This window comes from Drosophila montana, unplaced genomic scaffold, assembly GCF_035044405.1.
Source record: "Drosophila montana isolate Dmon_TW-CO22-7 unplaced genomic scaffold, ASM3504440v1 contig_2707_1, whole genome shotgun sequence".
Lineage (NCBI taxonomy): Eukaryota > Metazoa > Arthropoda > Insecta > Diptera > Drosophilidae > Drosophila > Drosophila montana.
The window spans coordinates 1-18,985 of NW_026997578.1; the positions used below are offsets into that span (position 1 = coordinate 1).

At 42.4% G+C, this 18,985-nt stretch overlaps 2 protein-coding genes across 2 annotated transcripts; both read left to right on the forward strand.

Annotated features, from left to right (window-relative positions):
* Positions 1 to 6,053: 6,053 nt before the first annotated feature.
* LOC135429735 (uncharacterized) lies at positions 6,054 to 6,461 on the forward strand. Its single transcript, XM_064684175.1, has one exon. It carries the CDS (start codon positions 6,054 to 6,056, stop codon positions 6,459 to 6,461), a length of 408 nt encoding a protein of 135 aa, XP_064540245.1.
* A 100-nt stretch (positions 6,462 to 6,561) lies between these two features.
* On the forward strand, positions 6,562 to 10,889 carry LOC135429734 (uncharacterized). Its single transcript, XM_064684174.1, has 2 exons — positions 6,562 to 6,913; positions 10,593 to 10,889. Exons 1-2 carry the CDS (start codon positions 6,710 to 6,712, stop codon positions 10,887 to 10,889), a joined length of 501 nt encoding a protein of 166 aa, XP_064540244.1. The 5' UTR covers positions 6,562 to 6,709.
* The last annotated feature ends 8,096 nt before the right edge of the window (positions 10,890 to 18,985 follow it).

The window sequence follows — 18,985 nt, forward strand, 5'->3', positions numbered from 1 at the left end:
CCATGGCAAAATACAACCGCCACCCAAAAAAATAGGTCGTTGGAAAAACACCCATCCCATCATATACCGATGAAATTATCCATATCGATGTTTTTTCTACGGACAAAAAGAATTTTCTAACATGCATCGATAAATATTCTAAGTTTGTCTATTGATTCAAGAGCGATCGTAGATATCCCCGATACTTCAATTAATAAACATATTTCCAAAAATAAAGACTATCTGTTGTGACTACAAAAAGTCAATCAACTCTGAAACCATTAAATCCATTGCAAAAAATTTCGAAAAATAAATTTCCAATGCACCTCCTTTGCAATGCACCTCAAATGGGCAAGTCGAAAGATTTCATAGCACTCTCGCAGAGTCACACGGTGTATGAAGATCGGTCGGAAGATACACGAAACCATAGACCTTATTCTACTCTCAACTATAGAATACAATAAAACAACACCTTCGGTCATAAACAAAAAACCAGTTGAAGTCATCCAGCCCCAATAGAATTTGAAACACATATCAGAGACAAAATTCAAAAGCTCAGGACGAGAAGTTAAGGCAAACAAGCTCGGAAAGAATTAAGGAGCTTGTAATTTCGTTAAGCTTACTTTAAATTTTGGTGATAATCTGTCTCATGTGTTTATTATTGAAGAAGTCTATGGTATTTCTGGTCTCGCGGCGTAGATTTCGTATGATGTCACGTTAGTTGTATGTCCTGAGTAAACGTTTTCGTGTCAGATTGTCACGTCACTGTCTATTATGGGTATATAGTTCGAGTGTGAGTAATCGTTAAGTTTCAAGGTGTCAATAACAATAACAATAACAAAGATGAAAGTCGTCAGAAGTGTTGTGGGTAATAACTGCTCTAGCCTAAAATATAAAAGAATACGTTTCTGGAATTAGTACGGAAAAAATGTGAAAAGTGGTGTTGCTTACTTAATGCTGGCCTTATGGACCACCCCTTAATAAGAACTGTCGTGCCCAGATCGGAGTAAATATATTTCCAAGTCGTTCGTTTGTTTTGAACCAATCTTTGTAGCCAACCTGATATTCTCTGTTACTTCTTTCCGAGCTTGTTTGCCTTAACTTCTCGTCCTGAGCTTTTGAATTTTGTCTCTGATATGTGTTTCAGGTTCTATTGGGGCAGCATGGATGACTTCAACAGGTTTTTTTTTATGACCAAAGTTATTGGTTTATTGTATTGTATAGTTGAGAGTAGAATAAGGTCTATGGTTTCGTGTATCTTCCGACCGATCTTCATACACCGTCCTATGAAATCTTTCGACTTCGACACCATTTGAGGGGCTGTGCAAAGGAGGTGCATTGGAAATTTGTTTTTCGAAATTTATTCCAAGCTTCGCAATTTGCAGCTATTTCTGATGCCTAATGGCTTATCTTGGGGAAAAAGTAGTCGCGAAGTACTTGTTTCATATTTTCTTGCACTGCTCGGCGGGCTCTTGTATGGTCCCTTGTCATGAGCTCTCTGCTCAGTTTTATTGGTAATATCCACTACAAGTTATTTGGTGTGCCTAAATGTGGTTGTTGGATATGATTCAACTAATTTATGTTGAATGGAAGCCAATATTGGCATCTGCTTTAAATATATCTTGTAAGGTTTGTAATAGAGACAGTGTGTCGTATTTTATTTTTAAAGTAGAGTATGAGAGTTTTTAAAGATGGAAAGTCTGATTATTCAATTACGATTTGGTTCCTAAAACATTTGACTGTTTTGTCTGTTGTATCTATCGTATAAGTGAGGGATTCCTCACTATTAATAGTGGCAACATCTGAATCTGGCGAATCTTCTAAGTCATTAACATGTTGTCGTGATAGAGCATCAGCAACGTAATTTTCCTTTCCTGGTTGAAGGTTTGTGGTCAGTAAAAATGTTTAATTTTCTGACACCGTACAGGTAATTGCGTAAATTCTGCAACGCCCATACAATTGCGTGAAGTTTTCATTCATTAGTTACCATTGTTACCTCATTACCGCGTAACGTCATGGTAATTGGACGCTTATTTTGCGATATAACGGCCCCTAAGCCATGTCCCGAAGCGTCTGTAGTTAACTCAAAGGGTTGGCTAAATCAGCAAGCATGACGTCCTCTGACTGTAGTATGTTTTTCCATTTATCAAAAGCTTTTAATAGCTCTGTCGAGCTTGACCTTTTTTGAGTGGTTGGCACCTATCTTGCGATCTTGCGATCGCAGCAAATCCCTTTATGAAACATCTGTAGTAACTTGATAATCCCAAAAATGATCTGAAATTAAACAATGTAGAAGGGGGCTGAAAATATTTTATGGACCGCACCTTTTCAGGTGAAGTAGTGGTTCCGCCCGTTGACACGACGAATCCCAAGTACTCCACGCCTTTTTTAGAAAAACTTGAATTTTTCTTTAGACACTCTCATGCCTGCTTCATACAATGTTTTAAGGACATTGTCAATGTCCCTAACATGGTCTTCTTTACTCGTGGAGAATATTATTACGTCGTCGACGTAAGCACAACAAGTTTTCCCGATTTGTTCCCGCAGGACGTCATCAATTGCCCGTTGGAATATCATGGGGGCGTTTTCAGACCACAAGGAAGTCTGCAATATTCATACTTCCCATTGTTTACCGAAAAAGCTGTTTTTTCTCGGTCTTTCTCCGCCAGTTCCATTTGGTGGAAACCTGATTTGAAGTCCAGAGTCGTGAAGTTCTGGGCTTTCACTATGATTGACAGAATTGTTGTAGAAGGTATAGGGTATTTGTCGCCAATAGTCTGCTGGTTTAGCATTCAAAAATCTATTACCAGACTTTTCTTCTTGTGTACCAACTCGTCGACACCTTTTTTATCGACTACCCATATTGGGTTATTACAAGCGGAGAGAAGTTGTTTAACCTCTGCTTTAATAAACCTGCAACGCCCATAGTGGAGTGTACAGGCGGCGATCCTATAATTCGGACAAGCGTACCCTAGAATGGAAAATGTACAATTTGGTTCGATATGCGCATTCCAGCTAAGCTCTGGTCTAGCTCGTCGGATTGGTCGAGGTTCTTCTTAACAAACTGCACGGAAACGCTGACACACATAATAATATTAATGCGCGGACAGAAAGAAATCATCAAAGCTAATCTGGTGCGCCGACACGCAATCTAAAAGGAATGTGACTACCATGGTCATTTCGCTCTGTTTAGGGGATTAGGTGTCCTGATCCCTCGTTTTTACCCTCCCAACCAAGACAATCGCTGAAATATTGGCGTTGCCCCAAAAGAAAAGGTTCCGTAACCCTTTTAAAGCATTCGTTCAGAATCAGTCGGGCAGCTCCGACTAGAGCACTCATAGTTGTTATACCCTGAACCGATTAAAAATAGCTAAAAAGGGTATTATTTAGTTGTGCAAATGTATACAACCCGCAGAAGGAAACATCTCCTACCCCATATAGTTTATATATTTTTGATCAGCATCAATAGCCGAGTCGATCTAGCCATGTCCGTCTGTCTGTCTGTCCGTCGGATGTGGGAGCGCAAGGATCTCAGAAGAAGGAGAAGAAGGTAGAGAGTTGAAAATTTTAGCTGTAGGTCCTCCTAGTGTCCGCGCAGATAGAATTTGTTTCCTATATTCGATAACTTGCCCCGTTTCCAAGCAATCGATAAAAATCGATATCGAATCCTATTTTTTGAGAAATTTTGGTAAATAATAAGAGCTAGAGTCACCAAACTTGACATGTAGCTTCGAGAATAGTATAAAAATTAACCGTTCTTAGCCTGGAAACTTAAGCGCTCATGCTGGGGTCAGATTTCGTCGATCGCTATGTTGCATTGTTGGCTACTTTGTAGCGCACACATCTGCTCTTGCGACACTTTGTGAATCGTTTGTGTTAACTCCTCTCTTGGTCAAATGAAGGCCGTCCTCGGATTTCTGTAAAGATAAAGTCAATGCCTCGGCTAGCTCGGTTTGGCGTCTGATTTTCAGACGGCGGAGAACAAGACAGATGATGATGTTAGGGAAGAAAACTACGGCCAGGGTATCGCAGCTGCTCAATATTGGCCTGGCTGGCAACCTGGTCTGTAGGTCACCTATGTGCTGGATGTTTTTCATGCTCAGTTCATAAATGGAAGCTAAACTGAGCCGTTCCAGATGCCTAGTAACGTTGACTTGGGCCATGGCGGATACCGCATATCATCCCTTCGTCGACCACAGTAACCGAGTCCAAGTGGCCCGGTTGAGTGCTCGACAATTCCAGATACAAGTTGTTGAGCTCAGGTTGACATCTGCGATCTTTTGGAGAAAGTAGTGCCCACTGTTGGATCACACTCGCTGACAGCGAAGGTCTTCGTACCACACTCAGCGACCGTATTGCCTTCTTCAAAATCTAAAATTCGGCTATCATGCTGGACTGGATAAACTTTATTTTTTTGCAACCTAATTTTGGTTTTAGGAATTAAATAAGAAAATACAATGAATTTTCGTTTTTTCGGAAGGTTTTGATGTTAGCTACTTCTAAAATATCTGCTACACTGGCATTCGTGAGATGTTCATTCGTTATTTCATTAACGTCCAGAATTGAAGGGCTGATCAAGTTTATTTTTGACAAAGCGATTGCGAGTATTTAATCTTCTAAATCTGTTATTATTATTTTATTTTTTTCCAAAATAGTTTCGTGCAAATGTTCAGTGTCCAGACCGTCTGTTTTCTGAATGACGATTAAGGAGCTTGTAATTTCGTTAAGCTTACTTTAAGTTTTGGTGTTTATTTCTACCTGGTTAGTTTCTGAATTTACTAGCTGACATTGCTTGAACTTAATTTGTTCCCAATCGTTAAAATCGGGATTTCCTGCTATTACCTTTAGTGCGGTGCCCAGTACATTTAGACTACGAGCATGACGATAGAAGCTTTACTGTTGCCAGTAATATCTCTATGTTTCTGAGGTCGTGGTGATAATCTGTCTCATGTGTTCATTATTGAAGAAGTCCATGGTATTTCTGGTCTCTTCGGAGTAGATTTCGAAAGATGTCACGTTAGTTGTATGTCCTGAGTAAACGTTTTCGTTTCAGATTGTTACGTCACTGTCTATTATGGGTATGTATTTCGGGTGTGGGTAATCGTTAAGTTTCAAGGTGTCAGTAACAAAGGAAAAGATCGTCAGAAGTGTTGTGGGTAATAACTGCTTTAGCCTTAAATATAAAATAATACGTTTCTGGAATTAGTACGGAACAAATGTGAAAAGTGGTGTTTTGCTTATGTTCGCAGCAGAACGACCTCTGAATAATATTATATCTGAATTACATTTCTATTATTTTTAACATACTATTATTTTTAAACCACCATAAAATACCTTTATAAATTGCTCATCACTAATCTATCGATAGTAATTGTTGAAAGTTCGAGAAGTAAATCACGCATTACAAGCAGGCTAAAGGCTCCTTTGATTTTTATTAAAATTTATAAAACATAAAAGGGGCCGAAGTGGGGTGCAAACTAGCATCTCCTCAACCCCGACGTGATTTTTTTTCTTGCTTCTCGTCTTGCCGCAAATCTTACTTTCGTTGTTCATCGCTCTTTTGCCGCTGCAGCATAGGCACTAAACTCAAGTACAGACATATGTACATATGTATGTACATATTTCGCACACCTGCTCGCTTCTCTCTAACGATCTTATCGCGTTATTTAGCAGATCGGCTATTATAACCAAGCTGTTTGGTGCATATCAGTGCCAAGCACAACCGTTTGCTTAGAAAAGAAACCGTCGAGCAGATACCTACATACTTACATACATACATATGAATGTGAATGCAAGTGCCGCTACAATTGATCTCGATACATACACATACACAAGCCGCTGCACACATAAAATGGTAATCGCATTCTCGCACTGCTCACTCTGTGACATTCGCAGTGGTCAAGGGCAAAGCTCTTCTCCATAAGTGGATTTTGGTGACAGGCCGGAGTACAGTGAGCACTCAACAAAACGTACCAACCGAACATTACCTCGCCAACAAGAGAATCGAAAATTCGACAAGTGAAAAAGACTTTTGCAAAGCCAAATGCGCTTCTGTTCAACGCCAACTATTAGCAATGAACGAATTCTTCAGCGCTGGTGAGATGATCAGCTTTGACGAGGCCGATCTGATGGTGCGTATAGAATCTGCGGAGAGCATGAAGGCCGAGTTTGATATCAGCCAGTCAAGGCTAGAAAAATTAGATTTGCTCGAGCTTTCAACGGACGCACGCTCAGACTTCGAGAAGGTTTACTGGAAGATCAAATCCACTCTCGCTTGTCAAATGGATGTAGTCATTAAGGGACGTACGACTGACGCCAATTCAACAACTATCCCACGCTTTGCTGAAAGTACGCACACATTTGCTCACTTGTTCAACCGTAAGTCTCGCCTACCGGAATTGCAGCTGCCCAGGTTCAGCGACTCCTACGAGGATTGGCCGGATTTTTACGCCATGTACAAGACTGTCATTGGCAGCAATTAGGACCTGAGTAAGATTGAGAAATTACAACATTTACTGCTGCTCTCAACAGAATCAAATCGTTAGAGCCTGTCGACGTGATTTACGACAAAGCGTTGGAGTTACTCATAAAGCGTTTTGATAATAAGTTGCTACATTTTCAGGGCCACTTGCGGGCTATAGTCGGGCTGCCAGGTGTTGAAAAGGGATCAGCAGAGGCGTTGCGTGAGTTGAGTGACAAAATTAACTCTCATCTTCGGGCGCTTAGCACCATGTCAACAACTGAGGAGCTGGCTGACGGATTACTCATACACACAATATCGCACAAGCTTGATCACCACACCCAGGAAAAGTGGCAGGAGGCGCTTGCAACGGATAAGCTACCCAGGTGGACGGATATGTCGGCGTTCTTAGAGAAGAGATGCCGCATGATGGAAAACTTGAAAGGCGCTACGGCACCTACGCCTAGCCACCAGGTTACCAGAAATGTACAAAAATTGAATCGTCACACATTCATTGCATCCTCATCTAACAATTACCAGCAATTTTGTAATTTTTGAGACTCAAAAGAGCATTTTCTTGTTAAATGCCCGTTGTTTTTGAAACTGTCCCCAAGTTTGCGCCACAAGGAGGCCAAGCGATTGCATCTTTGCCTAAACTGCTTGCGCAAACGCCATGGCTTGCAGCAATGTCGCTCAGGTCACTGCAGGCATTGTCAACCAAAACATCATTCGTTGCTGCACATGAGCCCCATCACAACTCAATCATCTGCCCTGTGTACACCAAGCTTGCAGGCTGCAACCACGATCCAGCCTCACGCATCGTCTTTAAGTAATCCACCATCTTCAACTCTCGTCAGCACTGCTCTTGAATTCGCACCTGAAGCCACGAATGCCCAGCCTGTAGACTATGTGGTGCTTCCAACCGCCATCTTATATGCCAAGAGCCACTCAGGTGTATTCATACCCTGCCGTGCATTACTGGATTCTGGATCTCAACTCAACTTTATCACTGCTCGTCTAGTAAAGCAGTTCCAACTCATCATGGTGCCGTATCAATATCTGGTATAGGCGAATCAACCCTATCTTCTAACATGTCCACTGACATATCAGCGCAGTCACGTGATAGGAGCTTCAGCACATCATTTTCAGCAGTCGTTACTCGCAGTAGTGGGTGGAATATCCCCAAAAACATCTCGCTCGCGGATCCAACGTTTTTCAAATCTCAAAGAATAGATTTATTACATGGTGCCGGACTATTTTTCGATCTCATTTGCATCGGCCAAATTCGAATGGCGGATAACCTACCAACGCTCCAAAAGACCAAGCTCGGATGGATTGCGTCTGGCGGACTCTCTCGAGTACACAACAAACACACATCCCTTTCAGCCCTTTACATGGAACCTAATTCATGGGAGGATCCACAATCCATCGAAAAACGATTCTGGGAAGTCGACAATTGCTGCGGTACAACCTACGCTCTACGACGTTTCAAGTCGCTCGAAAACAAATTGGACAAAAATCACCAGCTGAAGGAGAGCTACTCTGCATTCATGTGCGAATACATCGACTTGGGCCACATGTCTTTGGCTTCCAAGCAGCAGCTTGACCCACAATTCTATTTACCCCACCACTGCGTAGAAAAGATAGCTCTACCACCAAATTGCGCGTCGTTTTTGATGGATCAGCCAAATCCACATCAGGCGCATCTCTGAATGATCTCTTGCATACAGGCCCAGCATTTCAACCCAAATTATTCAACATTCTAATTCAGTTTCGTTTTTTAAGGGTTGCCGTGTGCGGTGACATCTGTAAGATGTACCGCTGTGTCCGAATAACGCATCCAGATCAATTTCTGCAATGCATCTTATGGCGTAATCATCAAAATGAAAGCATAAGGACGTACACCCTGGATACAGTAACGTATGGAACCAAACCCGCTGCGTTTCTAGCAATTCGACCGATGCAGCAGCTGGCCCACGACGAAGAGCCTACCTTTCCACTAGCTGCAAAGATAGTTTGTCGCGACTTCTATGTAGACGATTTAAGTTCTGGAGGGGACTCTATAGAAGAAGCCATTCAGATCCGACAGCAAGTAAAACTGCTACTGGCTAAAGGTCACTTTCCAATCAGAAAGTGGTGCTCAAACGAGCCTGATGCATTAAAAGGAGAAAGCGAATCCGATTGTGAGAAGCTAATGGAGTTCAAGGATGGCACCAAAATTGCAAAGGTGCTTGGTTTAGCTTGGAGCCCTAGCTCTGATAGCCTGATTTTCAACTTTGCGGAGATCGTACCCGAAGGATCAGTTACAAAGCGGAGCATATTATCAATGATAGCGAGATTTTACGATCCGCTCGGATTGATCGCGGATTGATCGCGCCCATCGTTACCAGGTTAAAGGTATTTCTCCAAGCACTGTGGAAGGAAAGGGTCAATTGGGACGAATGCCTGTCGCAGTCGCTGCACTTCGAATGGATCAAACTCATATCGCAACTCTCATTTGTCAGCAGCTTGAAATTCTCCCGTTTTGTATTGATGCCGCTGGCTACGTATGAGCTGCATGGATTTTGCGACGCCAGCACAGCCGCTTATGGCGCTTGCGTATTGTCAGATCCGAAATGCAAGGGGTATTTTCATCACATTTGCTATGGTCTAAATCAAGGGTCGCCCCATTAAAGACGCTGACAATCCCAAAGCTTGAGCTGTCAGCTGCACTTTTATTATCAGAGCTCATAGGAAACATTGCCAAGTGCATTCAGTTCGAATGCAGATATCATTGCTGGACCGACTCAACAGTAGCGCTTGCGTGGATTCGTGAATCACCTTCAAAGTTTAACGTCTTTGTATCCAACAGGGTATCACAAATACAGGAGCGGACCAAGGGCATGACCTGGCATCATGTACCCTCTCAGCTGAACCCTGCGGACATTTTATCACGTGGACTTTGGAACGTTTAGACTCACAGCTATGGCATAATGGCCATTCATACAGTCCGCTAGCTCAACTTGGCCTCAAAACGTCGCCTATCCCTTTGAGCTTCCAGAACGACGCCAGAAAGTGCTGGTACTATCAACGAAGACGGACCTATCGGCATCTTGTAAATTCAAGAACACATTTGCCAAGTTACAGCGCACTTTCGCATACGTGTATCGATTTATAGTGCTAAAAAGATCTGATTCGACGTGTTCAAAAGGTCCACTCACTCCAGATGATATCAAGTGCGGAACGCATTTACTTATAAAAAACATTCAACTTACGCACTTCGCCGAAGAGTACAAAGCATTCAGCTTGAAAAGACCGCTTCCAACAAGAAGCAAACTTCTTTCATTGTGCCCACTGTTGGTCGCTGAGGGACTCTTGCGCATCGGCGGGCGCCTTCAGAACTCAAACTTGGAATATGAAGCGAAGCATCCGTTATTGTTGCCTAAGCGCCACCCAGTCACCGCAGCTATGATCACATACTATCATTTGGAATTTCTTCATGCTGGTCCGCAACACTCCGCCAGCGATACTGGCCCATCGGAGGTCTCAAGGCTGTCTCAAATATCATCAACAGGTGCGTGCGCTGCTTTCGAATGCGACCTAAACTTCTGGAGCAAGTCATGGCCCCGCTACCAGCTGAGCGTGTGCAGCCAAGTCCGACGTTTCACGTAACTGGCATCGACTTTTGCGGTCCTTTCTACTTCAAATCAGAGGTCAGGAATCGCTCACCAAAAAAAATGCTACATCTCAATTTTTATATGCTTTGCAACTAAAGCAACGCATTTAGCGTTGGTAGAGGACCTGTCCACGTCATCGTTTATCGCTGCCTTGAAGAGATTCATCAGCCTTCGAGGGAAACCGCATACAATATGGACAGACAACGCCACAAATTTCGTGGGTGCTCGAAATGAGCTGAAGGAACTGCGCGACCTGTTTATAAGCGATCCCCAGCGCAATGAGATTGTTCGCAACTGCCTAGCTCTGGGAATCAACTGGAAATTCATTCCGCCCCGTTCGCCACATTTTGGAGGATTGTGGGAGGCCGCTGTCAAGTCAGCAAAATATCATTTTTACCGCGTCGTTGGAAATTCTCTTCTCTCATTCCACGAATTCCGAACTCTCATCTGTCAAATATCCGCAATCCTTAACTCAAGACCGCTTTGCTCTATTACAGAAAACCCGAATGACTTGGAGATACTCACGCCTGGGCACTTCATCTGGGTCAAAGCCAATGCGAGCCAGACATAACTCACCTAAGCATAGGTCGCCTCAGCCGTTGGCAGCGAATATGTCACATGCAGCAATCATTTTGGAAGAAATGGAGTACATCGTATTTGTCGTTGCTCCAAGAGCGCGGGAAATGGCGATCGTCCAAGCCAAATCTTCAGGCCGGCAGCATCGAGCTGCTCAAGGAGGACAATGCACCACTCAGGTGGCCGCTTGGTCGAGTCGACAGCGTCATCACGGGTGACGACGGCATTGTGAGAGTAGCAGTCATTCGTACACAAAATGGTCTGGTCAAGAGAGCTTTCAATCGAGACCACATCGGTTGAAAGCTTGTATCTTCCAACGGGGGGAGCATGTTCGCAGCATGATTCTGAATAATTTTATATCTGAATTACATTATATCTTAACTTCTCAAATCACGATATTGAAGACACATACTATTATTTTTAAACCACCATAAAATACCATTGTAAATTGCTTATCACTAATCTATCGATAGTTATTGTTGAAAGTTCGATAAGTAAATCACGCATTACAAGCAGTCTAAAGGCTCCTTGATTTTTATTAAAATTTATAAAACATAAAAGGAGCCGAAGTGGGGTGCAAACTAGCATCTCCTCAAAACAGCTTACTTAATGCTGTCCTTATGGACCACCCCTTAATAAGAACTGCCGTGCCCAGATCGGTGTAAATTTATTTCCAAGTGGTTCGTTGATTTTTAACCAAACTTTGTAGCCAACCTGATATTCTCTGTTACTTCTGTCCGAGCTTGATTGCCTTAACTTCTCGTCCTGAGCTTTTGAATTTTGCCTCTGATATGTGTTTCAAATTCTATTGGGGCTGCAAGGATGACTTCAACTGGTTTTTTGTTTATGACCGAATGTATTGTTTTATTGTATTCTGTAGCTGAGAGTAGAATACGGTCTATGGTTTCGTGTACCTTCCGACCGATCTTCTTACACCGTGCTATGAAATCTTTCGACTTCGACACCATTTGAGGGGCTGTGCAAAGGAGGTGCATTAGAAATTTGTTTTTCGAAAATTTTTGCAATGGAACTAATGGTTTCAGAGTTGAGTGACTTTTTGTTGTCACAACAGATAGTCTTTATTTTTGGAAATATGTTTATTAATTGAAGTATCGGTGCTTTGATATCTACGATCGCTCTTGAATCAATAGACCAACTTAGAATATTTATCGATGCATGTTAGAAAATTCTTTTTGTCCGTAGAAAAAACATCGATATGGATAATTTCATCGGTATATGATGGGATGGGTGTTTTTCCAATGACCTATTGTTTTGGGTGGCGGTTGTATTTTGCCATGGAGCAAGCTTCGCAATTTGCAGCTATTTCTGATCATTAATGGCTCATTTTGGGGAAAAAGTAGTCGCGAAGTACTTGTTTCATATTTTCTTGCACTGCTCGGTGGGCTCTTGTATGTTCCATTGTCATGATCTCTCTCTGCTCAGTTTTAGTGGTAATATCCACTACAAGTTATTTGGCGTGCCTAAATGTGGTTGTTGAATATGATTCAACTAATTTATGTTGAATGGAAGCCAATATTGGCATCTGCTTTAAATATATCTTTTAATGTTTGTCATAGAGACTGTGTGTCGTATTTTATTTTTAAAGAGTATGAGAATTTTAAAAGATGGGAAGACTGATTGTTCAATTACGATTTGGTTCCTAAAACATTTGACTGTTTTGTCTGTTGTATCTATCGTATAAGTGAGGGATTCCTCACTATGAATAGTGGCAACATCTGAATCTGGCGAATCTTCTAAGGCGTTAACATGTTGTCGTGATAGAGCATCAGCAACGTAATTTCCATTCCAGGTTAAAGGTTGGTGGTCAGTAAAAATGTTTAATTTTCTGACACCGTAAAGGTAATTGCGTAAATTCTGCAACTCCCATACAATTGCGAGAAGTTTTCACTCATTGTTACCTCATTACCGCGTAACGTCATGGTAATTGGACGCTTATTTTGCGATATAACGGCCCCTAAGTCATGTACCGAAGCGTCTGTAGTTAACTCAAACGGTTGGCTAAATCAGCAAGCATGACGTCCTCTGACTGTAGTATGTTCTTCCATTTATGAAAAGCTTTTAATTGCTCTGTTGCCAAGTAGAGCTTGACCTTTTTTGAGTGGTTGGCATGTATTTTGCCATTTTCGCCCTTTAAGATGTCTGTTAAAGGTTTTGCGATCGTAGCAAATCCTTGTGCGACTTTACTCGCATATTTTATTTATTAAAAACAAAGTATGAATATATTTTGTATGATTTAGCAATTTTCATGACTGTTTCTAGTAAGTAGTTTTTGGCAACCGAGAGCTGATCCAGTTCCGAACTCGTTCAACGTATTTTTTGGGTGGACGTACTTCATGTCCGCTACGAGTGGTAATAATGGGGTGTTGAATGTTGCAGTTAGTTGCAGGTGAAGATGATGTTGCATCGTTTGCTTCCAACTGCCTTAACACGGTCGATGGTTTCAGTGTTATGCTTGCCGTCGATATCGATTACAAATTGCTTATCGTTGCGGCTGATAACTAGAAATGGCCCCTCATATGTTGCTTTGACTGTGTCATCCCGTAGGAAAATGTGTGTACATGTTTTGAGATCCTTTTGAACGAATACTTTGGTAGTAGTGTGGTGTGATGTATTTACGGGCTTCAGTTGGGACATGGTTGAACGTAGGCGCTTGATGAATTCACTTTCGATGTACTCTTCGGTAGGTTTTTGGAAATCATTTCCGTTGGAGAGGCGTTGAAGGCTATCGGTCCAGTTGGAGTCTCTGTGACATATAATGGCGGTCTTCAGCGTCCTGTGCATTCTTTCCACTATGCCGTTGACTTGTGGGTGGTATGCTGTTGTTCGCAGATGCTTGGATCCCGTCAACTGAGTAAGTTCCTTAAACAATTTGGACTCAAACTGTCTGCCTTGATCGGTAGTTATGAAGTGTGGCGTGCCGTAGTTTGCAATCCAACCATGCAATAAAACTTTAGCTCCCGTCTCTGCCATTATGTCTGCTATTGGGACTGCCGCCGGCCAGTTTGAGAACCGGTTAATGCACGTCAGACAGTACCTGTAATTGTTGGACAGTGGCAACGGGCCAATTAGATCAATGTGGATATGTTCAAATGGCTTTTTGGGCAGGTTGAATTCTTGAAGCGCTGCTTTGTTGTGTCTGTTGACTTTTGCCTGCTGGCAGCTGATGCAGTTGTTGACCATTTGAGCTAAATCTCTTTTCATGTCTCTCCAGACGAAACGTTCGGTTATGAGTTTCACTGTAGCGCGCTTACCTGGGTGCGATAAGTTATGAATGGAATTGAAGACTTGCTTACGGTAGCTGTGTGTGATATACGGACGGATCGTTTTGACGAAATGTCGCAGTTTAATAATGTCGTTGAGTCGTAAAGTTGGATTTGTTTTAGCTGTAGGGAAGAATGATCAATAACCTGTTGCAAGCTGTCGAGTTTGCTTAGGTGTTGTTTTGTCTGGATTCTGCAGAAAACCAAAGGTAAGCGGCTTATGGTCGGTCAGTACTGTGCTTAACTTTACTGTGCGCCAGTGTAGGTCTTTTGAAATCTATGATTGCCTGTATCCGATCCTTGGTCGGAGTTATGGCGGTCTTTGTGACATGATAGCCCAGGAAATCCACTTGTGGTTGCCCAAAGATGCATTTTGAGTCGTTTATGCGCAGTCCATGCTGCCGTAGTCTGCCAAACACATCCTTGACGTGCTGATAATGCTCCTCCTCATTTTGCTATGCGATGCAGATGTCATCAATGTAGAATATGACATTGTCCATATCACGAAATATTTGGTCCATGAATCGTTGAAATATTTGGCTAGCGTTACATAGCCCAAATGTCATTACATTAAATTCGTATAATCCAAATGGAGTGACGATTGCGATTTTGCTGCGGTGTTCTGCGGCTATTGGTATCTCATGATATGCTCGTTCCAGATCAATTGTCGTGAAGATTGACTTGCCACTGAGTCTGTATGTGATATCATGAATATGCGGCAATGGATACCTGTCTGGCTTTGTGATATGGTTCAGCCGTCTGCAGTCAGTCCATGCTGCCGTAGTCTGCCAAGCACATCCTTGACGTGCTGATAATGCTCCTCCTCATTTTGCGATGCGATGCAGATGTCATCAATGTAGACTATGACATTGTCCATATCACGAAATATTTGGTCAATGAATCGTTGAAATATTTGGCTAGCGTTACATAGCCCAAATGTCATTACATTAAATTCGTATAGTCCAAATGGAGTGACGATTGCGGTTTTGCTGCGGTGTTCTGGGGCTATTGGTATATCATGATATGCTCGTTCCAGATCAATTGTCGTGAAGATTGACTTGCCACTGAGTTTGTATGGGATATCATGAATATGCGGTAATGGATACCTGTCTGGCTTTGTGATATGGTTCAGCCGTCTGTAGTCGCCGCATGGCCGACATTCGTTTTTGTTCTTCTTGGCTGCCATGTGAAGTGAGCTTGCCCATTGGCTGCTGCTTGGACTGCAAATGCCCTGCTTCAGCATGTAGTCAAATTCTCGTTTAGCTATAGCTAATTTTTCAGTGTTCAGCCGACGCGCTTTTGATACTAGGGGCTGGTCCCTTGTGAAGATGTGATGCTGCACTGTCGTCTTTACATCGTGTGCTGCGTACTTGCAGGGCATGGTCAAGTCGCTGTATTTGCGTAGCAGTACTTCGAAACGGTCGTTGGTCACTGGAGACACAGTGAGTAGTTTTTCGAATTCCACACTGCACGCTGTGCCCCTTATGTACAGCTTTGTAGAGCTGTCCGTAAGGAGTTTTCTGCGTACGTCGACCAGCAGCTCGTATTCGTGTAGGAAATCAGCTCCAATGATTGGTTTGGCGACGTGAGCGATGACAAATTGCCAGACCTTTTTTCTGCGTAGGCCGAAGTTGACTGAGTAGAGAAATCAGCGCCTGTATCGATCAAGTATCTAGTTTTTGAAGTTTGGTCCGTTACGAATAATCGACCACTGGTAGCCCCCATTTTGCCCGCCAGACAGAGTGGCTTTTTTGGCGCCAAATCTGCTGTGATAGTAGCAGAACGCGGAGCGATCCGGAGTTATTGCGTGCGCGATTCCCGGGCCTTGATTTCAGTTTTCGCATCCACTTGCGCAACTCGTCGATTTCCGCATGAAGTTTGCCGTCGTTGGTGTCTTTCTGCAGTGCGCATACTGCTGAGTGGCGCTGGGCTTCCAATATTTTGTCTGCCTGCAGAGAGACGCTAGCCGAGTCGCCGTCAAAGATAGATACGATAGCGCGAACATTATCTGGAAGACGTTCCAACCAAAGTGCTTTTATGACCTCGTCGGAAATTTGGGTACCTGCTAAGTCTTTCAAGGGGTTCAACAACTGTGACGGTTTGAGATCGCCCAATTGCACTTCGTATATAAGCTTGTTAAATTTTCGATGATCGGAATCAGTGTATTCTTTGATGAGAGCTGTTTTGATTGCGTCATACTTATTGAGCTGTGGTGGATTTCGGATGATGTCGGCAATGTGCACCAAGTACTGTGGTTCCAGCGATGCGATCACTTGGTGATACTTTGTGCTGTCAGTAGATACACCTGATACAGCGAACTGTGACTCCATCTGTATTAAGAATAAATCTGCCTGTTCCTTGCAAAATGACGCCTACCCGAAAAATTTCCTGATTAGCCTGAGTCAAGGCTGTGTCTTGCGAGTTCTGTCCGTGAGTGTTGGCGTTGATGCCGGAGGCTGTGCTCCTTTGGTTGGTTTGCTGCTCCGTCTCTCTCCATTTCTTATGTGAGTTTTCAGTAATACATTCAATTTCACAATTCTTGGCAACTTATATGTGCGTGTGTAAGCGTGCACCACCAATGTTTTACTGAAACTTTTGCGTTTATTCAAACGTCGGGGTCACCAATGTGCAATTATACTCGAATATTTTATTTATTAAGAACACAGTATGAATATAGTTTGTATGATTAAGCAATTTTCATGACTGTCTCCAGTAAGTAGTTTTTGGGAACCGAGAGCTGAGCCAGTTCCGAACTTGTTCACGACTAAGCTATGATTTATCGATTATAGATATTTTATTAAGGCGATGAGACTGCCACACTAGTAATAAGGGATTATCGAGAGTCTGATTTCTTAAGTGGAGCAGAGCGGACATGAAGAAAACCGCGGACTCAAGGACTCATTGAAATAATGAATAAAGTTGAAGTATATGTATATCAAATATAAATTATAATAATAAATAATCAACATCATGGAATGTATGAAAACCCATCCTGACAAATAAATACATTTTGTGACAATATCAGAAGTGGGATACAAATGCTTCGCAAAATTAAATTTTAAATTTTCTTATGCGCAGAAGTATAAAATAGAGACGAACAAGACACAAAAGGGGAACGACGCAACGGCTCGCCCAAAAGAGCAAGGCAATACGATCGCGAACACAAGAGTGGGAAGTCGTCAACGGCTACGGAGGGGCAAAGCAAATCGGTTGTTCAGATAGATAGAGAAAAAGAGTGTGTACACATCAAAAGAAGAAAAAAAAGGAGAAAAATACGAGACTGAGCATAGTTTTGGCATGTAATTTGGCAAGAAATTTAATAAAATATTGTTAAATTAAGTAAATTACGCGTTAGTGACTTGGATGTTCTTGCAAGACAAAGTAACATTCCAATCACAGGAAATAAACAAGCAAAAGTCGAGGAATTCGCAAGAGTGTTGGTATCTGGTGAAATAGACTTAGACGATTATGATCTTGACGAGTACAATCAGAGCACGAATATGCAAAAACAAATGGATGAGCCTTAAAGTGTGGGAGAAAATTTGACACAAGCGATGCACACTATGAGTATGCAGTTAAATGGGCGATCCCGAGGAGTTGGCAGGAGAACAACTTTCGACGGCTGAGCAGCACGAACCCAGAATTTCACCACAAAACGAAAACGCATCATTAGGGGCGATGGATAGTGGTGTAAACATTAAGGATGTTATTGGAATGTTACCAGAATTTAATCCAATAAAGGGCCATATAACATCAGAACAATTTATCGACAAAGTAGAGCAATTATAACGAGTGTATAATTGGAGTGGGAATTTTTATTTTCTGTGCACAGACAGTGTATCAAACGTGGCACCAGTTTAAAGCCGCATTGATAAAGGATTTTCCTAGTGTAGTTAATTTGGCAAATGATGCAACGGAAATGCAAGTACTACGAGTCAACGATCGAGTATTTTTATGAAATGCTGGCATTAGGACGTCAAGCTAATATGGATGAGCCATCGATCGCCATTTTGTATATTATCAACGGGCTTAATCAGCAGGAGTCGACGAAAGCGTTATTGTCGATGAATCTAGCTACATGCTCTGAGCTGTTCAAATCATTGAAAAATATGAAGACGGCACATGGCACGTATCCGAAAGGCACTGGAGGGTTCGACAAAGCAAAGGTGGAAGAGATTAGTGGCAGCCAAAATGAATGGACCAAAATGCTTCAATTGCCATCAGTTTGGGCATATTGCGACTAAGTACTTGGCTCCTCAACGTAAACCCACGATGTTCGATATGCACATGAGTTGGTCACGACCCAGCTAAATGAGACAAACAAGGAATGATATCCACCGATCATGAAAACAGTGTACATAGGAGGGCGTAAATATACAGCGTTTGTGTATACAGGGAGTGATAATACTCTCAATAAAGAATCATTTGGCGGGTCAATAGTCGAATCGAAGGAGTGCATTTTAACTGAGTTTAGGCGTAGACCAGAATTCAAATTGTGCCACACAAGGTGTTGCCGTACGAAGTTTTGTATGGCAGAGATAATTTGTGCCAAGACAACCTGATGCTGAATAGTGAGGAAGACGTGTCCCGGGTTGCAGTTTTGAAGGAAAGGGAATTTGTTATTAGCGCTGACGATAATATCACCCAGCGCAATCATGATGATTTCTTTCTGTCCGCGCATTAATATTATTATGCGTGTCAGTGTTTCCGTGCAGTTTGGTAAGAAGAACCTCGACCAATCCGACGAGGTAGACCAAATTGTACATTTTCCATTCTAAGGTACGCTTGTCCGAATTATAGAATCGCCGCCTGTACACTCCACCATGGGCGTTGCAGATTTATTAAAGCAGAGGTTAAACAACTTCTCCCCCCTTATAAAACCCCAATATGGGTAGTCGATAAAAAAAGGTGTCGACGAGTTGGTACACAAGAAGAAAAGTCTGGTAATAGATTTTTGAAAGCTAAACCAGCAGACTATTGACGACAAATACCCTATACCTTCTATAACAATACTGTCAAACATAGTGAAAGAC